The following is a 16,069-nucleotide window of genomic DNA, read 5'->3' as shown; positions in this document are numbered from 1 at the left end:
AATATGAGCTAACTGCTAGCAATGCATGTTAACTGCTAGCAATACGAGCTAACTGCTATCAATGTTGGCTAATTGCTAGCAATTCAAGCTAACTGCTAGTATGATAGGGTAACTGCTTGTAATACAGGTTAACTGCTAGTAATATATGCTGACTGCGCCCTAACCAGGCAAACTGCTAGCAATACAAGTTAACTGCTAGTAATAACAACAGACTGATAAAATAAGTGTGTATTTTGAAATAAGTACCAGTATTGTTGAATAAAGTTAAACCAAACTCTCTGTTTTGCTTTCGTTACTTTGTTTTACTGTTTTTAGCATGTGCCCAATAACACTGTACGCCTCATGTATGACCCGAAGACAAAAATAGATTTCGTAGTTGAGGAGCACCTTATAATGCAGTGTGCCTTGTGGCCCAAAAAATACGGTTAATCTTGCTACAGACAGTGACGAGCTAACAGAATTAGTTCAGCAGCTCTGGACCAAACTGACAACCAGGAAAGCAGGGCTCGTTGAAAGGATTCAGACTAAAAGAGACCAGGTGTGCTTCTTCAGACTGCAGAAGATACTGTCAGATGGTTTGGGACCGACTCAACTCAACTTTATTCATAAAGCCTTTTAAAACAACCAGGGTTGACACAGAGTGCTGGACACAATCAGCCAAAATAACAACAGAGTAAAACAGTGAAAAGGCAAATAAATAACACAATAAAAAACAGGTCATGCAAGGGATAAGGAATTAAAACAATAAAACAAAATGAATAAGAAGTAAATAAAACCAATAATTAAAACCAAGCTATAACTCTGACCAGAAACAGTCTCACACTGGGCTAATGGCCTAGAATAAAAATGGGGTTTCAAGGTAATTTTTAAAAGTGGACAGTGAGGAAGCTTGTCTAACGTGGAGGGGAGCTCATTCCACAGTTCTGGGCCGGCAACTGGAAAAGCTCTGTCCCCTGGACTTCTGACTGGAAGTGACCACGAGCTTCAGGGATAGAAGGTTGGGAGTGAAGCTTATCATTTTCCAGGGAACGGAGCACTCAGCACAGCGCCAGTCATTCTACCCGGTCACGGAAGCACTAGGTGAAGTGCACGCTGGCACACCTGACGATGCTTTGGAGGGGGTTTGTGCGAGATAACACTGAAAATGCAGAAGACAGCGAAGATGTGGAGCACGGCGCGGGAACACCGGGCGAGTTTGTTTCAACGGGAGAGAGCAGAAATCATTAGGTTGACACCGTAAGGACAGTATGAAGCCATCAGGACGGGGACGACAGGAGCGGAAGGATCGTTGTTGGAACCATAGAGTGTATATATAGAGATGGGCGGAGCCTCCGTGACGTCACCCGTAGGTTTCTGAAGAGCTGAACTGAAGCTCGGTGGGCGGTTCCTACCATCACCATCTTGGCAAGATCGTCTCACCTGGAAAATCCAAATATGGGCAAAGAGGTGGAGCTGAGAGGGGGGCTGTGGGCGTCATGGTGGATGATTGACATCGACCGAACTCCGAGCTTTCTGTAGCTAAGAGCTAACCGAGCTAACCCGGAGATAACAGGAGCTAACCAGCTAACGGAGGTAAGCGGGCTAAAGCTAAGTCACGTTGTTAACCGGCTACAAACCGCGGTTGTTCTATGTTCTTCTGACTTGAAGCAGGAGATCAGGTACCTGTCAATTAAAAGGACACGCCCCTAAATATGCCGAACTTCGAGATTAAATTACTTTTAAACGGCGAATTAGAAAAAAATTCACTCCCCCCACAGTTGTCATGAAGGTAAACCTGACCTATTAAACCTAAAATGGATTTTTGAACCAGGCTGTAAACATGTTTATTCCTGCAGTAAACATGTTTATTTCAGCTGTAAACATGTTTATTTCTGCTGTGAAGTTGGTCTTTTTAACATGGGAGTCTATGGGGATTTGCTCTGTTTTGCAGCCCCTAGTGGATGAAGGGGGAACTACAGTTAAAAGCACTTCTACGTAGGCTTCACTTTTTACTGCCGAAGGCTCTTTCCATCTTTCATTTACGGTCTGTGGTTGTTACCCACGTGTGATGCTGTAATTATAGTTGCACTTGCAGACATTGGGTAAAGCAGGTATCAGTGTTGTAAGGTGGAATCGAAATGTTGGCAGCGTTTTAATTGGCTGCAGATGATATTTGTTGGGACCCTCGCTGCTCTGTAACAACAGTGTCTCTCTGAACCGTCAGGTTATCAAGTTGATAACGTTGGAAATGCCAAGAAGCAACAGGTTATCTGTGCACGCTTTGTGGGAATGTGCACGAGTTTCTCCAGTGTGAAACGACGTGCATGGTGGGGGGTGGAAGAGTGTGGTGCCTGATGTTCCCGCTGTGCAGAGAGACAACGTGTGAGAAACTGCTGCAGATTAAAGTGATGTTGGAGCAGGGTGGTGGGACAGTCTTTGCTCTGAATTTATAATTGTTTATAGCTTCACACCTCAGGTTTTTGTTTGTTTTGTTCTTCTTCATGTTTGTTACTTTAAGTGTTTCAAAACACAAAAAAAAAACCTTAAATTAAAAATGTTTCAGCTGCTTCAACATGTTCTATAAAAAGTCGTAAAACTCTTGGAAGCTGTCTTTCTTTTGGCTCGTCCCTCTGGAGGGGTTGCCACGGCGACTCAGGGCCCGTTTCACGGCGGTTCCTGACATTTATCCAGGCGCGGGTCGACACGCTAAACTACAAAGAAGCTGAATGAACTGAAAATCAGAAGATCAGTCGCTGAAACATGAAATCTACCAGGGTGGGACTAAATGATGGATTCTCCTTGGTCACTCTGACGGGGGTTTCCACGCTGGCCCGCTCCTCTAATCACACGGAAAAACATTTCCACCTTTCTGCTGCTACTCAGAGGTTTCTCTGTGTTCTGGGAACTGTCAGGTTGGATGCCTCCGGTACCTCGTAGTTTCTGCGCTGGGCCTGGCTGCTGTTGGGGGGCTGGTAGGCCACCTTCATGTGGTGGAGGTCCAGCCAGGTGAAGGACTGGACCGGCTCGGTGGGGTCATCTAAGTGGGTGATGTAGCCCTCTGCGGGTGGCGCGGTCACGTTGAAAACCAGCCTCTCCTGTGGTGTTTCATGATCGCTGGCGTCCAGGGTGGCGGTGGTGAGTGGGGTGAGGATGAACTGGTCCACCTCCAGGATGAGGGAGGCCATGAAGCCAGCCTGGGGGGGCTGGTCCTGCACGGCCCCCTGGATCAGAACCGGCAGCCAGACTGCCTGTGACTGGGAGAGAAGTGACAAAGTTCTGTGGGACAAAGATACAGCTGCTCGTGGGTTAAAAATGTTTGTTTTCAAGATGTTTGGAGGCTTTTAAAGACGACAAGCCGCCTGCTTCCTGATGTCACCTTCTGACTGCCAACAAACACACATCCCACCCGGAAAACCTCCGAATCCGACTCTCATCCGACTCTCATCCGACTCTCATCAGACTCTCATCAGACTCTCATCCGACTCTCATCAGACTCTCATCCGACTCTCATCCGACTCTCATCCGACTCTCATCAGACTCTCATCAGACTCTCATCCGACTCTCATCAGACTCTCATCCGACTCACATCCGACTCTCATCCGACTCACATCCGACTCACATCCGACTCTCATCAGACTCTCATCCGACTCACATCCGACTCTCATCAGACTCTCATCCGACTCACATCCGACTCTCATCCGACTCACATCCGACTCACATCCGACTCACATCCGACTCTCATCAGACTCTCATCAGACTCTCATCCCACTCTCATCCGACTCACATCCGACTCACATCCGACTCACATCCGACTCTCATCAGACTCTCATCCCACTCTCATCCGACTCACATCCGACTCTCATCCGACTCACATCCGACTCTCATCCGACTCACATCCGACTCACATCCGACTCTCATCAGACTCTCATCCGACTCTCATCAGACTCTCATCCGACTCTCATCCGACTCACATCCGACTCACATCCGACTCTCATCAGACTCTCATCCGACTCACATCCGACTCTCATCCGACTCTCATCAGACTCTCATCCGACTCACATCAGACTCTCATCCGACTCTCATCCGACTCTCATCAGACTCTCATCCGACTCTCATCAGACTCTCATCCGACTCACATCCGACTCTCATCAGACTCTCATCCGACTCTCATCAGACTCTCATCCGACTCTCATCAGACTCTCATCCGACTCTCATCAGACTCTCATCAGACTGTCATCCGACTCACATCCGACTCTGATCAGACTGTCATTCGACTCACATCCGACTCACACCCGACTAACATCCGACTAACATCCGACTCTCACCTGACTAAAATCCAACTCACATCCGACTCTCATCCGACTCACATCCGTCTCTCATCCGACTCTCATCAGACTCACATCCGACTCACATCCGATTCTCATCAGACTCTCATTCGACTCACATCCGACTCACATCCGACTCACACCCGACTAACATCCGACTAACATCCGACTCTCACCTGACTAAAATCCAACTCACATCCGACTCTCATCCGACTCACAACCGTCTCTCATCCGACTCTCATCAGACTCACATCCGACTCACATCCGATTCTCATCAGACTCTCATCCGACTCACATCCGACTCTTATCTGATTCACATCCGACTCTCATCCGACTCATATCCAACTGTCATCCGACTCTCATCCAACTCTCATCCGACTCTCATCTGATTCACATCCGACTCACATCCGACACTCACCCGACTAACATTAGACTCATATCCGACTCTCACCCGACTAACATCCGACTCTCATCCGACTCTCATCCGACTCACATCCGACTCTCATCCGACTCTGATCAGACTGTCATCCAACTCTCATCCGACTCTCATCTGATTCACATCTGACTCTCATCCGACACTCACCCGACTAACATTCGACTCACATCCGACTCTCACCCGACTAACATTCGACTCACATCCGACTCTCATCCGACTCACATCCGACTCTCATCCGACTCTGATCAGACTGTCATCCAACTCTCATCCGACTCTCATCAGACTCACATCTGACTCTCATCCGACTCTCATCCGACTCATCTGACTCTCATCCGACTCTCATCAGACTCTCATCAGACTCTCATCCGACTCTCATCAGACTCACATCCGACTCTCATCCGACTCTCATCCGACTCATCTGACTCTCATCCGACTCTCATCAGACTCTCATCAGACTCACATCCGACTCACATCTGATTCACATCCGACTCTCATCCGACTCTCATCAGACTCTCATCCGACTCTCATCCGACTCTCATCAGACTCACATCCGACTCACATCTGATTCACATCCGACTCTCATCCGACTCTCATCAGACTCTCATCCGACTCACATCCGACTCACATCCGACTCTCATCCGACTCTCATCAGACTCTCATCAGACTCTCATCCGACTCCCATCAGACTCTCATCAGACTCTCATCCGACTCTCATCAGACTCACATCTGACTCTCATCCGACTCTCATCCGACTCGTCTGACTCTCATCCGACTCTCATCAGACTCTCATCCGACTCTCATCAGACTCTCATCAGACTCTCATCCGACTCTCATCAGACTCTCATCAGACTCTCATCCGACTCTCATCAGACTCACATCTGACTCTCATCCGACTCTCATCCGACTCATCTGACTCTCATCCGACTCTCATCAGACTCTCATCAGACTCACATCCGACTCACATCTGATTCACATCCGACTCTCATCCGACTCTCATCAGACTCTCATCCGACTCTCATCAGACTCACATCCGACTCACATCTGATTCACATCCGACTCTCATCCGACTCTCATCAGACTCTCATCCGACTCTCATCCGACTCTCATCAGACTCTCATCCGACTCTCATCAGACTCTCATCCGACTCCCATCAGACTCTCATCTGATTCACATCCGACTGTCATCCGACTCACATCCGACTCTCATCCGACTCACATCCAACTGTCATCCGAATCACATCCGACTCTCATCCGGCTCTCATCCGACTCTCATCCAACTCTCATCCGACTCACATCCGACTCAAATCCGACTCTCACCCGACTAACATTCGACTCACATCCGACTCTCACCCGACTAACATCCGACTCACATCCGACTCTCATCCGACTCACATCCGACTCTCATCCAACTCTCTTCAGACTCTCATCCGACTCTCATCCGACTCTCATCCGACTCTCATCTGACTCTCATCCGACTCTCATCCGACTCTCATCCGACTCACATCCGACTCACATCTGACTCTCATCTGATTTACATCCGACTCACATCCGACTTACATCCGACTCTCATCAGACTCACATCCGACTCTCATCAGTCTCTCATCCGACTCTCATCTGACTCACATCCGACTCACATCTGACTCTCATCTGACTAACATCCGAGTCACATCCGACTTTCATCCGACTCTCATCCGACGCAAATCCGACTCACATCAAAACTCTCATCCGACTCTCATCCGACGCAAATCCGACTCACATCAAAACTCTCATCCGACTCTCATCCGACTAACATCCGACTGTCATCCAACTCTCATCCGACTCACATCCGACTCTGATCAGACTAACATCCGAGTCACATCCGACTTTCATCCGACTCTCATCCGACGCAAATCCGACTCACATCAAAACTCTCATCCGACTCTCATCCGACTAACATCCAACTGTCATCCGACTCTCATCCGACTCTCATCTGATTCACATTCTACTCTCATTTGATTCACATCCGACTCTCATCTGATTCACATCCGACTCACATCCGACTCTCATCTGATTCACATCCGACTCTCATCCGACTCTAATTTGATTTACATCCGACTCTCATCCGACTCACATCCGACTCTCATCTGATTCACATCCGACTCACATCCGACACTCACCCGACTAATATTCGACTCACATCCGACTCTCACCCGACTAAAATCCGACTCTCATCCGACTCTCATCCGACTCACATCCGACTCTCATCCGACTCTGATCAGACAGTCATCCAACTCTCATCCGACACTCACCCGACTAAAATCCGACTCTCATCCGACTCTCATCTGACTCTCATCCGACTCTCATCCGACTAAAATCCGACTCTCATCCGACTCTCATCTGACTCTCATCCGACTCTCATCCGACTCATCTGACTCTCATCCGACTCTCATCCGACTCTCATCAGACTCTCATCAGACTCTCATCCGACTCTCATCTGACTCTCATCCGACTCACATCCGACTCTCATCCGACTCACATCCGACTCTCATCTGATTCACATCCGACTCTCATCAGACTCTCATCCAACTCTCATCAGACTAACATCCGACTCTCAGCTGACTCTCATCCGACTCACATCCGACTCACATCCGACTCTCATCCAACTCTCATCAGACTCTCATCCGACTCCCATCAGACTGTCATCTGACTCTCATCAGACTCTCATCCGACTCTCATCAGACTAACATCCAACTCTCATCAGACTCTCATCTGACTCTCATCCGACTCACATCCGACTCTCATCAGACTCTCATCCGACTCCCATCAGACTCTCATCTGACTCTCATCCGACTCTCATCCGACTCATCTGACTCTCATCCGACTCTCATCCGACTCTCATCAGACTCTCATCAGACTCTCATCCGACTCTCATCTGACTCTCATCTGACTCACATCCGACTCTCATCTGATTCACATCCGACTCTCATCAGACTCTCATCCAACTCTCATCAGACTAACATCCGACTCACATCCGACTCACATCCGACTCTCATCCGACTCTCATCAGACTCTCATCCGACTCCCATCAGACTGTCATCTGACTCTCATCAGACTCTCATCCGACTCTCATCAGACTAACATCCAACTCTCATCAGACTCTCATCTGACTCTCATCCGACTCACATCCGACTCTCATCAGACTCTCATCCGACTCCCATCAGACTCTCATCTGATTCACATCCAACTAACATCCGACTCTAATCTGATTCACATCCGACTCACATCCGACTCTCATCCGACTCACATCCAACTGTCATCCGACTCTCATCCGACTCTCATCCGGCTCTCATCCAACTCTCATCCAACTCTCATCCGACTCACATCCGACTCTCATCAGACTCTCACCCGACTAACATTCGACTCACATCCGACTCTCACCCGACTAACATCCGACTCACATCCGACTCTCATCCGACTCACATCCGACTCTCATCCAACTCTCTTCAGACTCTCATCCGACTTACATCCGACTCTCATCAGACTCTCATCTGACTCTCATCCGACTCTCATCCGACTCTCATCCGACTCTCATCCGACTCACATCCGACTCACATCCGACTCTCATCTGATTCACATCCGACTCACATCCGACTTACATCCGACTCTCATCAGACTCACATCCGACTCTCATCTTATTCACATCCGACTCACATCCGACTCTCATCAGACTGTCATCCGACTCTCATCTGACTCACATCCGACTCACATCTGACTCTCATCTGACTAACATCCGAGTCACATCCGACTTTCATCCGACTCTCATCCGACGCAAATCCGACTCACATCAAAACTCTCATCCGACTCTCATCCGACTAACATCCGACTGTCATCCGACTCTCATCCGACTCATATCCGACTGATCAGACTGTCATCCGACTCTCATCTGATTCACATCCTACTCTCATTTGATTCACATCCGACTCTCATCTGATTCACATCCGACTCACATCCGACTCACATCCGACTCTCATCTGATTCACATCCGACTCTCATCCGACTCTCATTTGATTTACATCCGACTCTCATCTGATTCACATCCTACTCTCATTTGATTCACATCCGACTCTCATCTGATTCACATCCGACTCTCATCTGATTCACATCCGACTCTCATTTGATTCACATCCGACTCACATCCGACTCTCATCTGATTCACATCCGACTCTCATCCGACTCTCATTTGATTTACATCCGACTCTCATCTGATTCACATCCTACTCTCATTTGATTCACATCCGACTCTCATCTGATTCACATCCGACTCTCATCTGATTCACATCCGACTCTCATCTGATTCACATCCGACTCACATCCGACTCTCATCTGATTCACATCCGACTAACATCCGACTCTAATCTGATTCACATCCGACTCACATCCGACTCTCATCCGACTCACATCCGACTCTCATCCGACTCTCATCAGACTAACATCCGACTCTCATCAGACTCTCATCAGACTGTCATCCGACTCACATCCGACTCACATCCGACTCTGATCAGACTGTCATCCGACTCTCATTCGACTCACATCAAACTCTCATCCGACTCACATCCGACTCACATCCGACTCACACCCGACTAACATCCGACTAACATCCGACTCTCACCTGACTAAAATCCAACTCACATCCGACTCTCATCCGACTCACATCCGTCTCTCATCCGACTCTCATCAGACTCACATCCGACTCACATCCGACTCACACCCGACGAACATCCGACTAACATCCGACTCTCACCTGACTAAAATCCAACTCACATCCGACTCTCATCCGACTCACATCAAACTCTCATCCGACTCACATCCGACTCACATCCGACTCTCATCCGACTCATATCCAACTCTTATCTGATTCACATCCGACTCACATCCGACTCACATCCGACTCACATCCGACTCTCATCCGACTCATATCCAACTCTTATCTGATTCACATCCGACTCACACCAGACTCTCATCCGACTCATATCAAACTCTTATCTGATTCACATCCGACTCACATCCGACTCTCATCCGACTCATATCCAACTGTCATCCGACTCTCATCCAACTCTCATCCGACTCTCATCTGATTCACATCCGACTCACATCCGACACTCACCCGACTAACATTCGACTCACATCCGACTCTCACCCGACTAACATCCAACTCTCATCTGACTCTGATCAGACTGTCATCCAACTCTCATCAGACTCTGATCAGACTGTCATCCGACTCTCATTCGACTCACATCCGACTCTCATCAGACTCTCATCCGACTCACATCCGACTCTCATCCGACTCTGATCAGACTGTCATCCAACTCTCATCAGACTCTGATCAGACTGTCATCCGACTCATTCGACTCACATCCGACTCTCATCAGACTCTCATCCGACTCTCATCAGACTCTCATCCGACTCTCATCCGACTCTGATCAGACTGTCATCCGACTCTCATTCGACTAACATCCGACTCTCATCTGACTCTCATCCGACTCACATCCGACTCTCATCCGACTCTGATCAGACTGTCATCCAACTCTCATCAGACTCTGATCAGACTGTCATCCGACTCTCATTAGACTCACATCCGACTCTCATCAGACTCTCATCCGACTCTCATCAGACTCTCATCCGACTCTCATCCGACTCACATCCGACTCACATCCGACTCTCATCAGACTCTCATCTGACTGTCATCCGACTCACATCCGACTCACATCCGACTCTGATCAGACTGTCATCCGACTCTCATTCGACTCACATCCGACTCACATCCGACTCTGATCAGACTGTCATCCGACTCTCATCCGACTCTCATCAGACTCTCATCTGACTGTCATCCGACTCACATCCGACTCACATCCGACTCTGATCAGACTGTCATCCGACTCTCATTCGACTCACATCCGACTCACATCCGACTCTGATCAGACTGTCATCCGACTCTCATTCGACTCACATCCGACTCTCATCCGACTCACATCCGACTCACATCCGACTCACATCCGACTCACACCCGACTAACATCCGACTAACATCCGTCTCTCATCCGACTCACATCCGATTCTCATCAGACTCTCATCCGACTCACATCCGACTCTTATCTGATTCACATCCGACTCTCATCCAACTCTCATCCGACTCTCATCTGATTCACATCCGACTCACATCCGACACTCACCCGACTAACATTCGACTCACATCCGACTCTCACCCGACTAACATCCGACTCTCATCCGAGTCTCATCCGACTCACATCCGACTCTCATCCGACTCTGATCAGACTGTCATCCGACTCTCATCCGACTCTCATCAGACTGTCATCCGACTCTCATCCGACTCTCATCAGACTCTCATCCGACTCTCATCAGACTCACATCTGACTCTCATCCGACTCTCATCCGACTCATCTGACTCTCATCCGACTCTCATCCGACTCATCTGACTCTCATCAGACTCTCATCCGACTCTCATCTGACTCTCATCCGACTCACATCCGACTCTCATCCGACTCACATCCGACTCTCATCCGACTCTCATCCGACTCACATCCGACTCTTATCTGATTCACATCCGACTCTCATCCGACTCATATCCAACTGTCATCCGACTCTCATCCAACTCTCATCCGACTCTCATCTGATTCACATCCGACTCACATCCGACACTCACCCGACTAACATTCGACTCACATCCGACTCTCACCCGACTAACATCCGACTCTCATCCGACTCTCATCCGACTCACATCCGACTCTCATCCGACTCTGATCAGACTGTCATCCAACTCTCATCCGACTCTCATCTGATTCACATCTGACTCTCATCCGACACTCACCCGACTAACATTCGACTCACATCCGACTCTCACCCGACTAACATTCGACTCACATCCGACTCTCATCCGACTCACATCCGACTCTCATCCGACTCTGATCAGACTGTCATCCAACTCTCATCCGACTCTCATCAGACTCACATCTGACTCTCATCCGACTCTCATCCGACTCATCTGACTCTCATCCGACTCTCATCAGACTCTCATCAGACTCTCATCCGACTCTCATCTGACTCTCATCCGACTCACATCCGACTCACATCTGATTCACATCCGACTCTCATCCGACTCTCATCAGACTCTCATCCGACTCTCATCAGACTCACATCCGACTCACATCTGATTCACATCCGACTCTCATCCGACTCTCATCAGACTCTCATCCGACTCACATCCGACTCACATCCGACTCTCATCCGACTCTCATCAGACTCTCATCAGACTCTCATCCGACTCCCATCAGACTGTCATCCGACTCTCATCAGACTCTCATCCGACTCTCATCCGACTCTCATCAGACTCTCATCCGACTCTCATCAGACTCTCATCCGACTCCCATCAGACTCTCATCTGATTCACATCCGACTGTCATCCGACTCACATCCGACTCTCATCCGACTCTCATCCGACTCACATCCAACTGTCATCCGACTCTCATCAGACTGTCATCCGACTCACATCCGACTCTCATCCGGCTCTCATCCGACTCTCATCCAACTCTCATCCGACTCACATCCGACTCAAATCCGACTCTCACCCGACTAACATTCGACTCACATCCGACTCTCACCCGACTAACATCCGACTCACATCCGACTCTCATCCGACTCACATCCGACTCTCATCCAACTCTTTTCAGACTCTCATCCGACTTACATCCGACTCTCATCAGACTCTCATCTGACTCTCATCAGACTCTCATCCGACTCTCATCTGACTCACATCCGACTCACATCTGACTCTCATCTGACTAACATCCGAGTCACATCCGACTTTCATCCGACTCTCATCCGACGCAAATCCGACTCACATCAAAACTCTCATCCGACTCTCATCCGACTAACATCCGACTGTCATCCGACTCTCATCCGACTCACATCCGACTCTGATCAGACTGTCATCCGACTCTCATCCGACTCTCATCTGATTCACATTCTACTCTCATTTGATTCACATCCGACTCTCATCTGATTCACATCCGACTCACATCCGACTCTCATCTGATTCACATCCGACTCTCATCCGACTCTAATTTGATTTACATCCGACTCTCATCCGACTCACATCCGACTCTCATCTGATTCACATCCGACTCACATCCGACACTCACCCGACTAATATTCGACTCACATCCGACTCTCACCCGACTAAAATCCGACTCTCATCCGACTCTCATCCGACTCACATCCGACTCTCATCCGACTCTGATCAGACTGTCATCCAACTCTCATCCGACACTCACCCGACTAAAATCCGACTCTCATCCGACTCTCATCTGACTCACCTCCGACTCTCACCCGACTAACATCCGACTCACATCCGACTCTCATCCGACTCACATCCGACTCTCATCCAACTCTCTTCAGACTCTCATCCGACTCTCATCCGACTCTCATCCGACTCTCATCTGACTCTCATCCGACTCTCATCCGACTCTCATCCGACTCACATCCGACTCACATCTGACTCTCATCTGATTTACATCCGACTCACATCCGACTTACATCCGACTCTCATCAGACTCACATCCGACTCTCATCAGTCTCTCATCCGACTCTCATCTGACTCACATCCGACTCACATCTGACTCTCATCTGACTAACATCCGAGTCACATCCGACTTTCATCCGACTCTCATCCGACGCAAATCCGACTCACATCAAAACTCTCATCCGACTCTCATCCGACGCAAATCCGACTCACATCAAAACTCTCATCCGACTCTCATCCGACTAACATCCGACTGTCATCCAACTCTCATCCGACTCACATCCGACTCTGATCAGACTAACATCCGAGTCACATCCGACTTTCATCCGACTCTCATCCGACGCAAATCCGACTCACATCAAAACTCTCATCCGACTCTCATCCGACTAACATCCAACTGTCATTCGACTCTCATCCGACTCTCATCTGATTCACATTCTACTCTCATTTGATTCACATCCGACTCTCATCTGATTCACATCCGACTCACATCCGACTCTCATCTGATTCACATCCGACTCTCATCCGACTCTAATTTGATTTACATCCGACTCTCATCCGACTCACATCCGACTCTCATCTGATTCACATCCGACTCACATCCGACACTCACCCGACTAATATTCGACTCACATCCGACTCTCACCCGACTAAAATCCGACTCTCATCCGACTCTCATCCGACTCACATCCGACTCTCATCCGACTCTGATCAGACTGTCATCCAACTCTCATCCGACACTCACCCGACTAAAATCCGACTCTCATCCGACTCTCATCTGACTCTCATCCGACTCTCATCCGACTAAAATCCGACTCTCATCCGACTCTCATCTGACTCTCATCCGACTCTCATCCGACTCATCTGACTCTCATCCGACTCTCATCCGACTCTCATCAGACTCTCATCAGACTCTCATCCGACTCTCATCTGACTCTCATCCGACTCACATCCGACTCTCATCCGACTCACATCCGACTCTCATCTGATTCACATCCGACTCTCATCAGACTCTCATCCAACTCTCATCAGACTAACATCCGACTCTCAGCTGACTCTCATCCGACTCACATCCGACTCACATCACACTCTCATCCGACTCTCATCAGACTCTCATCCGACTCCCATCAGACTGTCATCTGACTCTCATCAGACTCTCATCCGACTCTCATCAGACTAACATCCAACTCTCATCAGACTCTCATCTGACTCTCATCCGACTCACATCCGACTCTCATCAGACTCTCATCCGACTCCCATCAGACTCTCATCTGACTCTCATCCGACTCTCATCCGACTCATCTGACTCTCATCCGACTCTCATCCGACTCTCATCAGACTCTCATCAGACTCTCATCCGACTCTCATCTGACTCTCATCTGACTCACATCCGACTCTCATCTGATTCACATCCGACTCTCATCAGACTCTCATCCAACTCTCATCAGACTAACATCCGACTCACATCCGACTCACATCCGACTCTCATCCGACTCTCATCAGACTCTCATCCGACTCCCATCAGACTGTCATCTGACTCTCATCAGACTCTCATCCGACTCTCATCAGACTAACATCCAACTCTCATCAGACTCTCATCTGACTCTCATCCGACTCACATCCGACTCTCATCAGACTCTCATCCGACTCCCATCAGACTCTCATCTGATTCACATCCAACTAACATCCGACTCTAATCTGATTCACATCCGACTCACATCCGACTCTCATCCGACTCACATCCAACTGTCATCCGACTCTCATCCGACTCTCATCCGGCTCTCATCCAACTCTCATCCAACTCTCATCCGACTCACATCCGACTCTCATCAGACTCTCACCCGACTAACATTCGACTCACATCCGACTCTCACCCGACTAACATCCGACTCACATCCGACTCTCATCCGACTCACATCCGACTCTCATCCAACTCTCTTCAGACTCTCATCCGACTTACATCCGACTCTCATCAGACTCTCATCTGACTCTCATCCGACTCTCATCCGACTCTCATCCGACTCTCATCCGACTCACATCCGACTCACATCCGACTCTCATCTGATTCACATCCGACTCACATCCGACTTACATCCGACTCTCATCAGACTCACATCCGACTCTCATCTTATTCACATCCGACTCACATCCGACTCTCATCAGACTGTCATCCGACTCTCATCTGACTCACATCCGACTCACATCTGACTCTCATCTGACTAACATCCGAGTCACATCCGACTTTCATCCGACTCTCATCCGACGCAAATCCGACTCACATCAAAACTCTCATCCGACTCTCATCCGACTAACATCCGACTGTCATCCGACTCTCATCCGACTCATATCCGACTGATCAGACTGTCATCCGACTCTCATCTGATTCACATCCTACTCTCATTTGATTCACATCCGACTCTCATCTGATTCACATCCGACTCACATCCGACTCACATCCGACTCTCATCTGATTCACATCCGACTCTCATCCGACTCTCATTTGATTTACATCCGACTCTCATCTGATTCACATCCTACTCTCATTTGATTCACATCCGACTCTCATCTGATTCACATCCGACTCTCATCTGATTCACATCCGACTCTCATTTGATTCACATCCGACTCACATCCGACTCTCATCTGATTCACATCCGACTCTCATCCGACTCTCATTTGATTTACATCCGACTCTCATCTGATTCACATCCTACTCTCATTTGATTCACATCCGACTCTCATCTGATTCACATCCG

The 16,069-nt window shown here is 48.8% G+C and overlaps 1 protein-coding gene across 1 annotated transcript in view; it reads right to left on the bottom strand.

The window, feature by feature from the left end:
- Positions 1–16,069, bottom strand: part of frem1b (Fras1 related extracellular matrix 1b) — a 193,039-nt gene that overhangs the window by 152,220 nt on the left and 24,750 nt on the right. The window contains 1 exon segment of the mRNA XM_079245444.1: positions 2,910–3,233. Coding sequence (XP_079101570.1) covers positions 2,910–3,233 — 324 coding nt within the window.

The sequence above is a fragment of the Telmatherina bonti genome, assembly GCF_933228915.1.
Source record: "Telmatherina bonti genome assembly, chromosome: 8".
Classification (NCBI taxonomy): Eukaryota; Metazoa; Chordata; class Actinopteri; order Atheriniformes; family Telmatherinidae; genus Telmatherina; species Telmatherina bonti.
This window is presented reverse-complemented; position numbering and strand designations above follow the sequence as displayed.